Genomic DNA, 14,755 nt, shown 5'->3' with positions numbered 1-14,755 from the left:
TCACGTTTATCTTATTATTTACAAATGTATTACATATAAAACGCAACAAAATCATGATCTCACAATACGTTACTATTTCTTGTTTTTGCCTAAATCCTTATCTTCAATTTCTAACTACTCTATTTTTATTTTTTATTTTCAATTCAAAAACTCCAAATTTGATTCAACTATTTTTTTTTCTGAACTTGCAAAAAAATTACTTACTTTTCCATGACATTCCATCAAATCCACATCTATCCTATTCTATATCAATTGGCTTCTTAATCATCATTAGTAAACTTTATTTTAGTCCAAAATTTCCTTTCTTTACAAAAATTTATAAAATTATGAAATTTAATCCACTTATATTAATCCACCTTATTATACTACTTGACGTGGAAATAAACGAGTGAATCAATTTTAAAAAGAAAATTGAAGCATATATTTTTAGATAGAAATTGAGCAAATAAAAACATGCCACATGATGGATTAAAAAATTAAAATAGATGAGTTAAATAGTATTTTTTATAAAATTAAAGAATTACACTTTATAATTATAATTTTTATTTGAAATAAGTACAACAACAATAATAATAATACATAGGTATTATTTGTTTATTACAAATTCCAAAAAAATAATATTAGTAGATCATCTAACAATAATTCAAAATTATAATTCACCTTTTGATAATAATAATTTTATTTACACTTTATTGTTTTATAGAGCTAAACTGAGTTTCACTTATAATATTAATTATGAAAAGTAGTTATATAAATAAAAAAAATTACTATTATAATGTTATACTAATATTTATTTTGTAATTTAATATTGAACTTTAAAATGAGAATAAAATTGTACATATGTGCCATGAAATGTTAATTTTACAATTTTACAATTGAATTAAAAATAGGGTTAATGTCATAAAAATTCACCAACTTTTCACGTTTTCTCATTTTAATCACGCAGTTTAAATTTTCTCATTTTCATGCACGGTGCTGAGATGTCACGACTCCATTGGTGTAATTCGCTGAGGTGGAGGTCATTTTACACCAATGAATGAGTGCCACCTCAACACCGTGCATGAATTTGAGAAAAAGTGATAGTTTCGTGCATGAAAATGAGAAAATTTAAACTGCGTGATTAAAATGAGAAAACGTTTAAACTTCGTGATTTTTTTTACATTAACCCTTAAAAATATAAATTACCAAAACAAATAATCATTTTAGGCTAATCCCCTGAAAATCCCCCCACCTTTCAACCCCCTTTCGTTTGCACCCTCATCTTGCAAAATCTTCAATTTTACCCAAATTATCACCTTTCATTTTCAATTGCACCCTAAAAGTATCAAAATTAGTTTTTTTTCACTGGAAAAAAGTTCAATTTGATAATTTATATTTTAATTCATATTCTAAATAGTTTTCAATGTTTGAATTTTACCAATTAAAATGGTAAAGTTGAATAAAAGTGGACGTAAAATTTAGTAATTTATGAAATATTTTTTTAGAAAATATGGTTTTATTGCTGAAATTTAAACATTAAGAACTATTTAGAATATGAATTAAAATATAAAGTATCGATTTCAACTTTTCCGGTGAAAAAAGGCCAATTTAATATTTTTAGGGTGCAATTGGAAGTTAAAGGTGGTAATTTGGGTGTTATTTGGTGATTTTGAAAGGTGGGGGTGCAAACGAAGGGAATTTGAAAGGTGAGGGGTTTTTCAGGGGTTAAGCCATCATTTTATTATAATTATAGTTTATTTGAATTTTTATGATTTTATAGGTTTTATTACAAAATAAGTTAAAAACTTAAATTAAATTTTATTATTAACAATCAAACAATGTTAAAAGGTTAATTATTAGAGTCTTCATCTGAATAAAGAGATACTAATAAATATAATTTATAAAAAAATAAGTAAATTTTTTAAGAGTGAGAGACAGCTCAACTAATTTGTCCTAATACAAGATTTGTTTAGCAATATGACTTTTTTAATTATATAATTAACGTTAGCAAGGATTTTTTTCCCAATAATACATCAAACATCCAGATTTGTTCTAATAAGTATATCGTATACGAGATTTGATTGATTTTTTTTTTCAATTAACTATTTGATATTCGATCTATCATTATACAAATTGATGAATCCAAATTTAACCAAAGCATATCATATGAACACAAATTGATGCACGAAAATTTTGAAGAAAAAGAGAACGTTTTCCATTTTAGAAACTCCCAATAATTCATAAAATAGAAATTAAATATCTATTTTATAACAAAAATTTATTTCCTAAAAAATAAATTTAATAAGTTATCCATAATCAATTACTCATTTGTTCATTCATAATCTATAAACAAAAACTCTTCTTCTTTCTAAAAATATAACCTTTATACTTTAAGTAATATTTTATCAGCTTAACAGATATAAGCGTAAAACAACATTCTGTTAGGTCGTTAATTCAGTTCTTTCCGCAAATACTCTCCCCGCAAATACTCTCCCCTATAATAATTCATTATGTAATGTAAGGTTGAGTAGGATCATCACTAATAATAAGTGATAAGTGTAGAAGTAAGTATGTGTAATGGAGCACATGTTGTAGAATAAAATAATAAAAAAAGAGTAGAATTGAAGTGTTAAAAGAAGTAAAATAGAGGGAGTTGATTGTAAGAATGGAATTTAAAAAAGAAAAACAGGAAAGCACGCCGTACGTGTGGGCAGAGGAAGAGGCGCCATTGCTAACCTCTTTTTCCTATTAAACTCAAACACCTTTGCCTCTCCACTCTGCTCATCACCTAACTCGCCTATTCTCTCTCCCCTTCTTAACCGCTACTAACTAACTAACTAACCAACGTCCCCATTTTTACATGGACCCCCTTCGCCGGCGTTCCTCTAAGCCCTCCGCCGCCGGCGAATTTCACTCTCCTCCTCTCTACTTAGCTAACGCTTTGTTCTTCTCTCTTTTCTTCTCCGTCGCCTATTTCCTCCTCCATAGATGGCGGGAAAAGATCCGTACTGCCACTCCTCTTCATATTCTCACGTTCCCGGAGATTGCCGCCTTGTTTTGCCTCGTCGGTTCTGTTATTTATCTCATTGGATTCTTCGGCATTAGCGTTTTTCTTCCGTCTAATCAGAATTTCTCTTCTAAAGAAGAAGAAGAGGAAAAAGGTCGATTTAGTCCTCGGATTAAAACAGATTGTAGTTTTGATCCTTGTAAACCTAAGAACAGCTCTGTGATTGACGGTGACGACGAGGAGGTTATAAAATCAGTAGTGGCCGGCTCCATTCCGTCGTACTCTCTTGAATCGAAGCTAGGCGACTGTAAAAGGGCGGCTGGGATTCGGCGGGAGGCGCTCCAGAGGATGACGGGGAGGTCTCTTGAAGGGCTGCCGTTGGATGGGTTTGATTACGAGTCGATATTGGGGCAGTGCTGTGAGATGCCGATTGGGTACGTGCAGATTCCGGTGGGGATTGCTGGGCCGTTGCTGTTGGATGGGAACGAGTATACGGTTCCGATGGCGACTACGGAGGGTTGTCTTGTGGCGAGTACTAACAGGGGATGTAAGGCTATTTATGTCTGCGGTGGAGCTACTGCTACTGTGCTTAAAGATGGTATGACCAGGGCTCCGGTTGTCACTTTTCCGTCTGCTAAGAGAGCTGCTGATTTGAAGTTTTTCATTGAAGATCCTCTCAATTTTGACACCATTTCTGTTTTTTTCAACAAGTTCGTAATTTTTGTTTGTTTGTTCTTGTTTTGTTTGACTCGGTTTTTCATTTCTTGATTTGTTTGGTTAATGTGGTTTGAATGATTTGGATTGGCAGGTCAAGCAGATTTGGAAAGCTACAAAATGTGAAATGTGCAATAGCAGGAAAAAATCTGTACATGAGGTTTAAGTGCAGTACAGGGGATGCCATGGGAATGAACATGGTCTCTAAGGGAGTCCAAAATGTTCTTGATTATCTCCAAAATGATTTCCCTGACATGGATGTAATCGGCATCTCTGGTAATTAATCTAACCGGTCAAATTAATTCGATCATATTCTGATTGTTGAAGTTGCTTATAATTGACAATTGATGTTGATGAACAGGGAATTTCTGTTCGGACAAGAAGCCAGCAGCCGTAAACTGGATTGAAGGGCGCGGGAAGTCTGTAGTTTGTGAAGCTGTCATAAAAGAAGAGGTGGTTCATAAGGTACTGAAAACCAATGTGGCCGCCCTTGTGGAGCTTAACATGCTTAAAAACCTCGCTGGGTCGGCGATCGCAGGATCTCTCGGCGGGTTTAATGCCCATGCTAGCAATATTGTGACTGCTGTCTACTTGGCCACAGGACAGGATCCTGCTCAAAATGTAGAGAGTTCGCACTGCATCACCATGATGGAAGCCGTTAACCACGGCAAGGACCTTCACGTATCGGTCACCATGCCTTCCATTGAGGTAAACTATTGCATACATGGCGCCTATCTAGTTGCACGAAAACGGAAACAAATCACATATTTGTTTTTTACTAGAATAGGACATACGTATAAAGTTTTGGAATTTCAGAAGTGTATTCGGAAACAGAATAGCTAGTACTGTACTTAACTTAAACAATTAAGCAACTCAACATTTTAGAATATAGAATATGTTAAATCATAGATAGTCAATCTATGTGAGCGATTGATTAGTAAAATGCAAGTAGGTAATAAGATGATGACTCAAGACTTTGTCCGTTTATCTGTTAGCTCTGGCCCATGAGACAGTAACCTGAAAGGAACAAATTTTTATGTTCAGGTGGGTACAGTGGGAGGTGGCACTCAACTGGCATCACAAGCAGCCTGCCTGAACCTGCTCGGCGTGAAAGGTGCGAGCAAAGATGGTCCTCCAGGGTCAAACTCACGGCTCCTGGCGACAATTGTGGCTGGTTCTGTTCTGGCAGGAGAGTTGTCTCTTATGTCAGCTCTGGCTGCAGGCCAACTCGTGAAGAGCCACATGAAATACAACAGATCGAGCAAAGATGTGTCAAGTATAGCTAACCTTAACTGTAAGTGAAGTAGTTGAAATAATTTAATAATAAGATGGCCATGTGATGTTAAGCCTTTGTTTTAACTTTAATTATCTTCTTTCTGGTTGTATGTATTAGGACATGTTTGTGTTGTATTGCTAGGTATTTAGATTTGTTTAAATTTACATTTGTATTTTGTCTTTCCTTGTGTAGTCCCTGCTGTTTTTTTAAATGATCATCATTCATCAATCATTATGTTTATCTTATTACTACTTGTTTATCAGTAGTCATCACTTTTATTTTTAATGAACTCAATACAAGAATACAAAATTTAACTTTGACAAAAATCAAACTCCGCTTGTTATTTTATACATAACTAATGCTATTTTTATTTTATCTGAAAATTATAGTTTTAAATGTAAAAACAAATAATTTGAGATAATAAAGAGAATAGAGTAATATTTATAAAAAAAAATTAAAAAAATTATAAAGTTAAAGATTTATTTTATTTTATGTTTTAAGAAACAAAAAAACCTAAACCACAAACTGATACACAGCAAGTCTCCTCTAAAAATTGGGTAATTTACACCAATAGTTTCTAAATTATTTTTCTCTTCCACAACAATGTTCATGAACTTTAATTTGTAATTATATCTAAATTTGAATCTAATGTTGTCTATGATGTGAACCTTTTACTCCATAAATTTTGTTATGATGTGTGGTCAGATTTGATAGTCCATTTGGTGACTTATCAGCCAAGTGAAATCATATTGAACTCATTAAAAGTTTAAAAAAATTGATCGAATCTATAAGAAATCTTCCGTTGGCTTGATTCTTTTTTGAGATTTTAACGTTTCTAATAGGCTAGTTTATAGATCATTAAATGGATTATAAAGTCAAGTGGAACATCATCAAAATTAACGGAGTTAGAAAAACTCACGATATGGACAACCAATTTATTAAATAAAAATGCGGAGATCATCGGAGTATGAATTAAAATTTAAGAATTTTTAGAAAAATTTGACCTTAAAGCCTAGGGTTCTCACGGAGAGAACTAGGATTTGGTAGGGGTAGTGAATCTTGTTTCATCGAGAGCGTTGGTCCTTTATATATTATAGGGTTTGGTCTTTGTCTCCATCTCATTATGGCATATAGGAATTGGCACACAATGGAGGAAATAAAAGGAGATGAGTAAATTTTGCGATGTTTAGATTTATTTTTATTTTTATTGGATTGTTATTTATTGTTTAATAAATTAAATTTTAGAAGATTATATAATTATTTTTCTTATATGACTTTTATTATGTGCATTTTAATCTTTATAAGTGGATTCTAACTTTGAAAGAAAAGAAAGGGAGATGATGTTAAAATTGAGTAGAGGAATTCTTGTGAACGCAAAACGGCAGTGAGATCATCATTCTATTTAAATGGAAAGCTTCAATGTTGAAGCATAAGACGCTCATTTACTGCCATTTGGAAGATAAACAAGGTTTTGGATTTAAATACTATTTAATTTTATTTTATTTTATTGAAGTTACATTAAGAGAGCGGATAGATTTATTAATTATTTTGAATATATATATTTTTAAAAATGAACAAATAAAAAATTATTACGTCAGTCGTCAGGTGGTATAATAATATCGATTAAAAAAGGTGAATTAAATAGTATTTTCCTAATAAAATATATTTTTCAATTTCACTAATGGTTTTGACAATTGGGTTATACACGTGCCTTTAAAATTTCAGATATAGACAAAAATCGATCGGAAAAATTACGAAAAAATAAATTTATAGTAAACGTTTACATTTCATACCTAAAAAGTTTACAAAAATATGAAATATGTTTTCATTTTTTATGTACTGTATCAGTGATGTATTGATAATAAATCAAATATGTATTGAACATATATAAAAAAATTAGTAAAAACAATATGTAAATTATATAATTATTTTAATTTTTAGGTACAATTGATTTTTCTTGACTGTGTATGTATTTTTATAAATTAAGTGATTTTTAGGATAGTTATGTAAGTTTCCCAAACCGATTTTTAAAAATAGCCATAGTTGAAATATATGTTAATTATTAATTTTTTGAACCGAATGGAACCGAAATTTAATTTGCATGGTTATGGTTCTTAGATAAATTCCTATATCGAAAACTATATTGAACTGAAAAACTAAAATTATAACCTATTATACACATACACAGGGGGCGGAACCAGGCCTTATGGCTGAGGTAGCGCCCATTCCCGCAATATTTTTTTTTGCAAAATTATTCCTTCAAGCTTTACTTTTTTTTTTAATAAATAGTTACTTAATTTTAAATTTTATATAATTAGCCCCCCCAAATTTTATTTTGTATCCACCCCATTATAAAATTCCTAGTTCCGCCCATGCACATAGATATATAAAAAACACACACAAACATATTATTTTATTTTATAATATGATATTAATAATTATATGATATTAATAATAAATTAGAATGATGTTGTAATACTTTTTTTAATTATAAATTTTCTTTTAAAATTAACTATTATATTATAATCATAAAATATTATAAATTTTTGTTTGATAATTTATAGTATACTAATCTTTATAGTAATTATTTGATAACTTTAAAAATAAAATTACTTTATAATGTAATTTTAAATAAACCGTATAATTAAATTTCATTTTAGCACTAGACATTAAATATTAACTTATAATTATATAAAATATTTACCAACAATGCATTTATATATATATATATATATATATATATATATATATATATGAAGAATAATTATTATATATTTTAGGAATATCTATCTCATTCTATTATTTTATTGTGTGAACCAAACATGGCCGAAGATGTAATGAGTCTAGAAATTAAAAATGGCGGATGGTAGCACAATCTCCATAGCAAAAATGAGATTTAAATATTTACTTGATAGAATAAAAAAAATCATGAAATTAAAGAAAATTTGATAGAAAGAAGAAAACATATGCAGCAAAGAAAATGTATATAAAATTAAGATGACTATTTCTAGAGCAAAAATTGAGTGAGAGTAAAATTCAATATTTTAATAATATTATCTTTTTGTTATCAAATAGAGAGAAACAAATTCATACTCTCAAATAAAATTTGGAAAAATGAAAAAAAAATCTAAATAGAAAAAATATTTGCAAAAATTAACGTCAAAATCAAAATTTGAAATACTCAAGATTTTATATTTTTACTCCATACTTTACATTTTGACTTTAGAGGATTTAAACGGTTTCTAAAACATACTTTGACAATAGTTTTTCAAAAACAATTTATAAAAAGGTTTCAGATAGTTTTAAAAAAAATTATAAAACACAATTTTACAACCGTTTTTTTAGTTTATATAATATTTTCAAATAATTTGTATAGTTTCAAACAATTTTAAAAGCAAACAGTTTCAAATAGTTTACAAATGTTTCATTAAGAAACAATTTCAAATAGTTTATAAAGGTTTCGACAGTTTATAAAAGTTTCCAATAATTTTAAGAAACAATTTTTAACAGTTTCAAACAGGTTCAAAAAAATTCTGAAACACAATTTTATAACCTTCTTTTAAAAGTTTATATAATTATTTAAAACAGTTTATAAAAATTTCAAATAATTTAAAATGGTTTCACAAATAATTTTAAACAGTTTTTAAAAAACAATTTCAAATACCCCCCGTATTTTCAAACATATAATTGAAATCATCAATAAAATTAACAATTAACACATAAAAAATAAATAGAGGAAAGAAGATACAAAATAAAGAGATAAGGTGGTGTCAGTAGCGGAAAATCCTGTTGCTTCAAATTCTTTAAGATGCATACGATCAATTTTTTTATCGGTGATTTTTTATTTGTTTCAGATCTTTGATTGTTTTGTGTTGTGATAAAAAATATTAGATAAATTATAGAGAATATAAATAAAATCTACTAAAAATTCAATTGAAATGAAAATAAAAATACAGAGAAAGGAGAAGAAAAAAGAAAAAAGAGAGAAAGAGGAGAAGATAGAAAAATAAGGTGTACATGTATTTTACAATAGAGTAAAAATTTTAATAAGTTTAATTTAGTTGGAAATACAACTAAAAATAACAGAAAAAAAGTGAAAAAAAATTAAAAATGAACTATTCATGACAAATAAATTAACAAAAAAAATTCCTGCAAATTCCTCATAAAATTTTATATTTTAACAAAGACATCCTTCTTTTATCAAATAGAGAAATAAATTCACTCTCAATTTCATTAAAAGTCTATTTTCTATTTTCAAATGTTCCATAATAAAAATTTCATTTACATTTTAATAATAATTTAACATTAACATTCCCTTTTTACCCTTCTTTTCTAGTCATGTTATAATAAATCCTATGGAAAATTCCACTACCATTTATAAGAGAGGTAAAGTAGAAATATATATCTTAGTAAATACTTCTTTAATCTGTGTAAAATAAAATGAGATTTCTAAGCAAAAATTATTAAATAAAGGTGATTTTGTCCAAGTAAAAAATCTGGCTGTCCTATTGCTAAAATGGAAAAGAGCTAGTTAGCCAGATTTAGATTACAATTGAAAAGAGGCCAACACTATCGAACTAAAAGCATTGCCCTCTGATCATGAAGGCATATCACCATCTAATGTAACAAAACGAGTACACAAAATTTCATCAAGCAAATTCCATTTTGGTATAAATTGAGATAAATCATATATTGTCAGTCGAATTTCTTTTGCAACCAAACCTTGAATACCAAATAAAATTCAACTAAGAGACTGAACCATATCCAGACAGTTTCTTATAGATCAAATAATGTTTTTTGATTGAGAACCTCCTAAATAGCAGCTATATTCTAGATAGTCAGTCGCTCTTACCCTCCTGTGAGCCAATCTCTTGCAAGTAATGTTCCGCTTCCAAGGCTGCCATGCAACCTACACCATCATCAATTAAAAACATTTCAAGTTAATCAACACATCAAGAGAGAAAGGCTGAAAAAGAAATAGTAAATGTGTGATCAACTGATGTACCCTCATTATCTCATTATCAATCAACATATTTTTCGTTGGTAAGAGAAAAAAAAACACATGTATGCGAAGAACAACAAGGAATGGTGGTTGTTACATGTATTCATATGGCTGAATATTCAAGAAAGACAAAGTAGTATATTAGATTTATTGAGGACGGCAATTAAGCAAACACTTTTTGCAGAACTGATTTTGCGGAAACAAGGTACATGGCTACTGGATTCGTCTTTGATTAGAAATAGAAACTAAAACCTACAAACTTTCCTTTCTTTGTTATCGAACTCAAGATGCTCGTCTGAGGGTCTACGCCAAATTTCTACGTACTGACTACTGATACAGTGAAACAGATGAAGAGTTCATCGACTGAATTTGCTCAAGTTCATGCACAGACTATGAGGGGCATATCCCAAAATATTAATAGATTGCATCTCTATGTACAATCCAAAATCAGAATATGAAAATATCATATATGTTGTGAGACAATGAAACAGACAGCAAATGGAAGAACATACCAATGATCCTAAAGAGAAATAAGGACAAACCGCAAGATAAAGTGCAAATATGTGTATGTTAATATCAGGTAGATATCTAAAATCAAACATCCATTTACTATGGCAGTCGGCTAAAGCACCACGACACTATTAGTTTTCATAAAATTCTACGTTTGAATATTTCTAATTTGAGCACCACGCAGTGCACCGACTGAAAGATGACATAAATCATATAAGAGATTATTATACATCTCCAAATCTTCCCAACTTAACTAATACTGTCAAAAACATAATAAATAAGCATGCCAAACATAAATAAAAAAGAAGGCAAATCATGCAATCCAACATTATCCCAGTAAACCTGACAAAAGAATATAGAAAATTTTCCACCACACAGCAGCATACCCTGTAGTATCTTCTCATCAAGACTCAAACTTGTAACCATAAAAAAAGGCTGAGTTTTAGCACTACACCAAACAGCGGTTTTGATTTAAAGTGACAACATAGCAGAGTGAGAACTAATAAACAAAAGAAAATCAAATGACAGTATAGCAGATACAAGTATAAAACATGAACATAAGTGACTTAGGATCACATAATAGCATAAACTGTCTAAGAGACTAAGACCATCAAACTAAAAACAACAACCATATACTCCCTCCGTCCCAATAGAGTTGTCCACTTTGAGAAATTTTTTTGTCCCAAAACTCTTGTCCACTTTCAAAAAGTAACTAATTTTTACACTCAAAATCATATATTACCCCTATTTAAAATCCACTAATGAGTCTTTTTAAAGTAAATTGCAAGTGGACCCTACATTAAATAGGGGTATGACAAGAAAAGTAAGGAAAATTTTACAAAATCCATAAGCAATAATTACTTTTCTTAAACTGTGTGATAAAGGCAAAGTGGACAACTCTATTGGGACGGAGGGAGTATAAAAGTACCATTCTCCCTATTCGAAAACTAAGGGTGTGTTTGTCCAGTGTTCTAATCAAGGATTTAAACTGCAATGGTGCCATTCTCATATATCATCAATTTAAGAAAAATTATTATCAAAATAAAGAAATGAATCAAGGAAAATATAGAGAGAACGAAAAACAAACCAGTGCCGGCAGCAGTAATAGCCTGTCTATACTTCTTATCCTGAACATCACCAGCAGCGAAAACTCCACGCACACTGGTCAGAGTAGTCCCTGGTTTAGTGACAACATAGCCATCAGAATCAAGCTGAAGCTGGCCATCCAAGAACTTAGTAGCAGGCTCATGTCCAATAGCGAAAAACAATCCATTCACCTTCAAATCAGAAACTTCACCAGTAACTGTATTCTTCACTTTTAACTCATTCAAGGTACGCTCTCCTTTAGCCTCCACCACCACTGAATTCCACAGTATCTCAATCTTAGGGTTACTCATCGCTCTATTTTGCATAATTTTAGATGCCCTAAACGTATCCCTTCTGTGTAGTATATACACTTTTGACCCGTATTTTGTCAAAAATGTTGCCTCCTCCATAGCCGAGTCACCTCCTCCGATAACCGCCAGCGGTTTCTCTCTGAATATCGGAGCAGCACCGTCGCAAACCGCGCATGCGGATATCCCGCGGTTCCAGAAAGTTTCGGACCCTGAGAAGATGAGTCTCTTAGCGACGGCGCCGGTGGAGACGATGACAGAATCGGCGGAGACAGTTTTGGAATCGGTGAAGATTTTGAAGGGAGTGGAAGAGAAGTCAACTTTGTTGACCGTTTCGGTGTGGATCTGAGTACCGAAACGGGCAGATTGAGCTCTGCATCGGTCCATAAGCTCGCCGCCGAGGATCCCGTCGGGGAAGCCGGGGAAGTTTTCGACGTCGGTGGTAGTAGTGAGCTGGCCTCCGGGAGCGATGTCGTTGGCCATCCAGCCTTCGAAAAGGACGGGGTTGAGCTGGGCACGAGCCGCGTAGATAGCGGCGGTGTGAGCGGCGGGGCCACTGCCAATGATGCAGACACGTGTCTTGAGCTCTTCCATTAGTTTGGGAGTGGTGGTGGAGAAGGAGGGAGCGGAAATGGTTGATAAAGACGCGGCTGCGGCGGTTGTGGTGGCGAGTCCGATAAAAGTGCGCGCCCTTTGGAGTAGATTTCTAAGCCTTGAATGGGTTCTAGGCATTTGTTTGATTATTTTATTTTTCTTTTTTGATATTAGTATATAAAAGTACACGCGCTTGTTGATGCGGTTTGGCGCGAAATTGACTGGTTTGGTTTGCTTTCCCTCCCTTCCTCTAAAATTAAAAAGAAGCAGCCAAGATACTTTGCTTTTCTTGATTTCTTGATTCTTTCTTAGTAACAACCAAATAATTAATCCATTCCTTCTTCCCTAGTGATCGAGTGATTCTTGGTATAGTATAAAGAAGGGGGGGGGGGGGGTATATTATATATAAATTAGAATCATTGCATTAATCATAATTTTATTATAATCTTTACGGTACAATTATATTATTTAAATCATGTCATATTTACAATAAACCATGAGCATTTGCGATAGAATTTTTTTGATTATTACTTATTTTTTAAATTCTCTATAAATAACACAAAATTAATTTATTATATGAATGACACATAGCAAATGATTGTATTGAATAATTTTTTTAAAATTAGAGTTTAGACTTTTGTAAGTCTATAGTTTCAAATTAGAGAGTGGTAAGGGATCCTTATTGAATAACACAGCTACGAATAGCGATAACTAAGAAAAAAGAAATATAAATGTATCTTTCTCTAAAATATGTATATAATTTAAAAGGAATTTCTAAAATGGGAAATGGGATGGAGTGATGGATTAACTTTTAAAGTTTTGCTTAGTCAAACAATGGGAAAGGATTAGGTGATAAGGCAAGTTTGAACAATCCTCAATTTCACACCCAGTTGAATATGAAAATTTCCCAAGCTCAAATATCCATAATTCAACAACTTTTACCAATAACAACACTCATAAGAACAAAACATTTAAACTTGAGCCTCAAAATTATATTTTTCTCATATTGTTTTTGTTGGTACAATACAAAGAGGCAAAGCCCAAATGAAACAAAAACTAAACATAGCGATCATACACCACACCATATAAATCATGCATTAACCAATAATTTAAGCTTGCTGGAGGACTCTCATGAGAAACGAACCCTATCAATCTCTTCGCTCAAAGCCGCGAGGTGATCCCCCACGCCGCATAGTTAGCTTCTCCGAATATATGACACATTTTGACTTCCCAATCCTTATCCATCAAAATTATATTGTTCTCATATTTGTTATATGAAAAAAATGACATTTCTAAACTTGAAGGTGAGATTCATATACAAGAGAGAAATCAGAAATGAAAAAATTTAAAATACTTATATATCTTTAATATTAGTCATCAGAATTGGAAGACTTCTTGATGAACTCCAAGCAATCTGCAATGGCTTCCGAGTAGAAAGAATTAGAACGACGAAAACCACTGCTACTCGTCATTCTACAGTCAACCGCACCAGATAATCTGCTGCTCTTCATACAACAATTTCTACTCAAACTTCTCTTCAAAGATTGATACGAACATCTCCATCTTCTCAGCAGCCTGAACAAATACACAAACCTTGCACGTAGCCTATGAACCGACAGCGTTTTGGAGCTTAATCGGAACCCGCGTCTGCCGCCACCGGCGTCTCTTCTTCTAATCTTGTTGTAGCCACCGCCGCCCAGCATCATTTCTTCTTCTTTGGTTTGTGTGTTGATTAGATATATATAAAGAAATTGGATGATGATAGAGAGAGAAATTCAAACGTTGAAAATGGAGGATTTCATTTTTGTAACAATTTGGACTTTTTGGGACGGAGTTGTAATTAAGGGTGACTTTGTTAATCATGTTTAGTGAATTATGGTGGGGCCATTTATAGGAGACAAGGAAAAGAAATTGATGGTCGCTTTTCTAATTAGGTGACTTAGAATAAATTAAACTTGAACTTAAAAACCCTAGCCGCATACCTTCAAGGGAGGTGATTTTGGCCATTTTTTGGTCTAAAATCACCTCCCTCACTCTCAAATCTCTTCTATTGTAGTGTTTGCTTTCAATAATTTTAGATTTTATTTTTATTTTGTGCTTCTTCTCTTCCTTTATGGAGTTTTTGTCTTCCTTTGTGGAGTTATTTTTACCCTTTGTGGATTTTCTTATTTCCTTCATGGAAATTATCTTGGGGTGTACATCTAAAGTATTATCAAGAGAATTTTTATTTCTATTATTCTATCAATCGGACTCATACAAAGACCAAAGAGTCGATTTGT

The 14,755-nt window shown here is 31.7% G+C and overlaps 2 protein-coding genes across 2 annotated transcripts; one reads left to right on the top strand and one right to left on the bottom strand.

Annotated features, from left to right (window-relative positions):
- The first annotated feature begins 2,675 nt into the window (after positions 1 to 2,675).
- On the top strand, positions 2,676 to 5,204 carry LOC126676938 (3-hydroxy-3-methylglutaryl-coenzyme A reductase 3-like). Its single transcript, XM_050371312.2, has 4 exons — positions 2,676 to 3,696; positions 3,795 to 3,976; positions 4,062 to 4,408; positions 4,745 to 5,204. The coding sequence occupies exons 1-4, from the start codon at positions 2,840 to 2,842 to the stop codon at positions 5,000 to 5,002; spliced, it is 1,644 nt and encodes a 547-aa protein (XP_050227269.1). The 5' UTR covers positions 2,676 to 2,839; the 3' UTR covers positions 5,003 to 5,204.
- A 4,416-nt stretch (positions 5,205 to 9,620) lies between these two features.
- On the bottom strand, positions 9,621 to 12,695 carry LOC126676939 (thioredoxin reductase NTRB-like). The gene is made up of 2 exons (XM_050371313.2): positions 11,576 to 12,695; positions 9,621 to 9,885 (listed from the first exon to the last, which is right to left on the bottom strand). Exons 1-2 carry the CDS (start codon positions 12,612 to 12,614, stop codon positions 9,815 to 9,817), a joined length of 1,110 nt encoding a protein of 369 aa, XP_050227270.1. The 5' UTR covers positions 12,615 to 12,695; the 3' UTR covers positions 9,621 to 9,814.
- Between the last annotated feature and the right edge of the window lie 2,060 nt (positions 12,696 to 14,755).

This window comes from Mercurialis annua, linkage group LG4 (genome assembly GCF_937616625.2).
Source record: "Mercurialis annua linkage group LG4, ddMerAnnu1.2, whole genome shotgun sequence".
NCBI classification, from domain to species: domain Eukaryota; kingdom Viridiplantae; phylum Streptophyta; class Magnoliopsida; order Malpighiales; family Euphorbiaceae; genus Mercurialis; species Mercurialis annua.
This window is presented reverse-complemented; position numbering and strand designations above follow the sequence as displayed.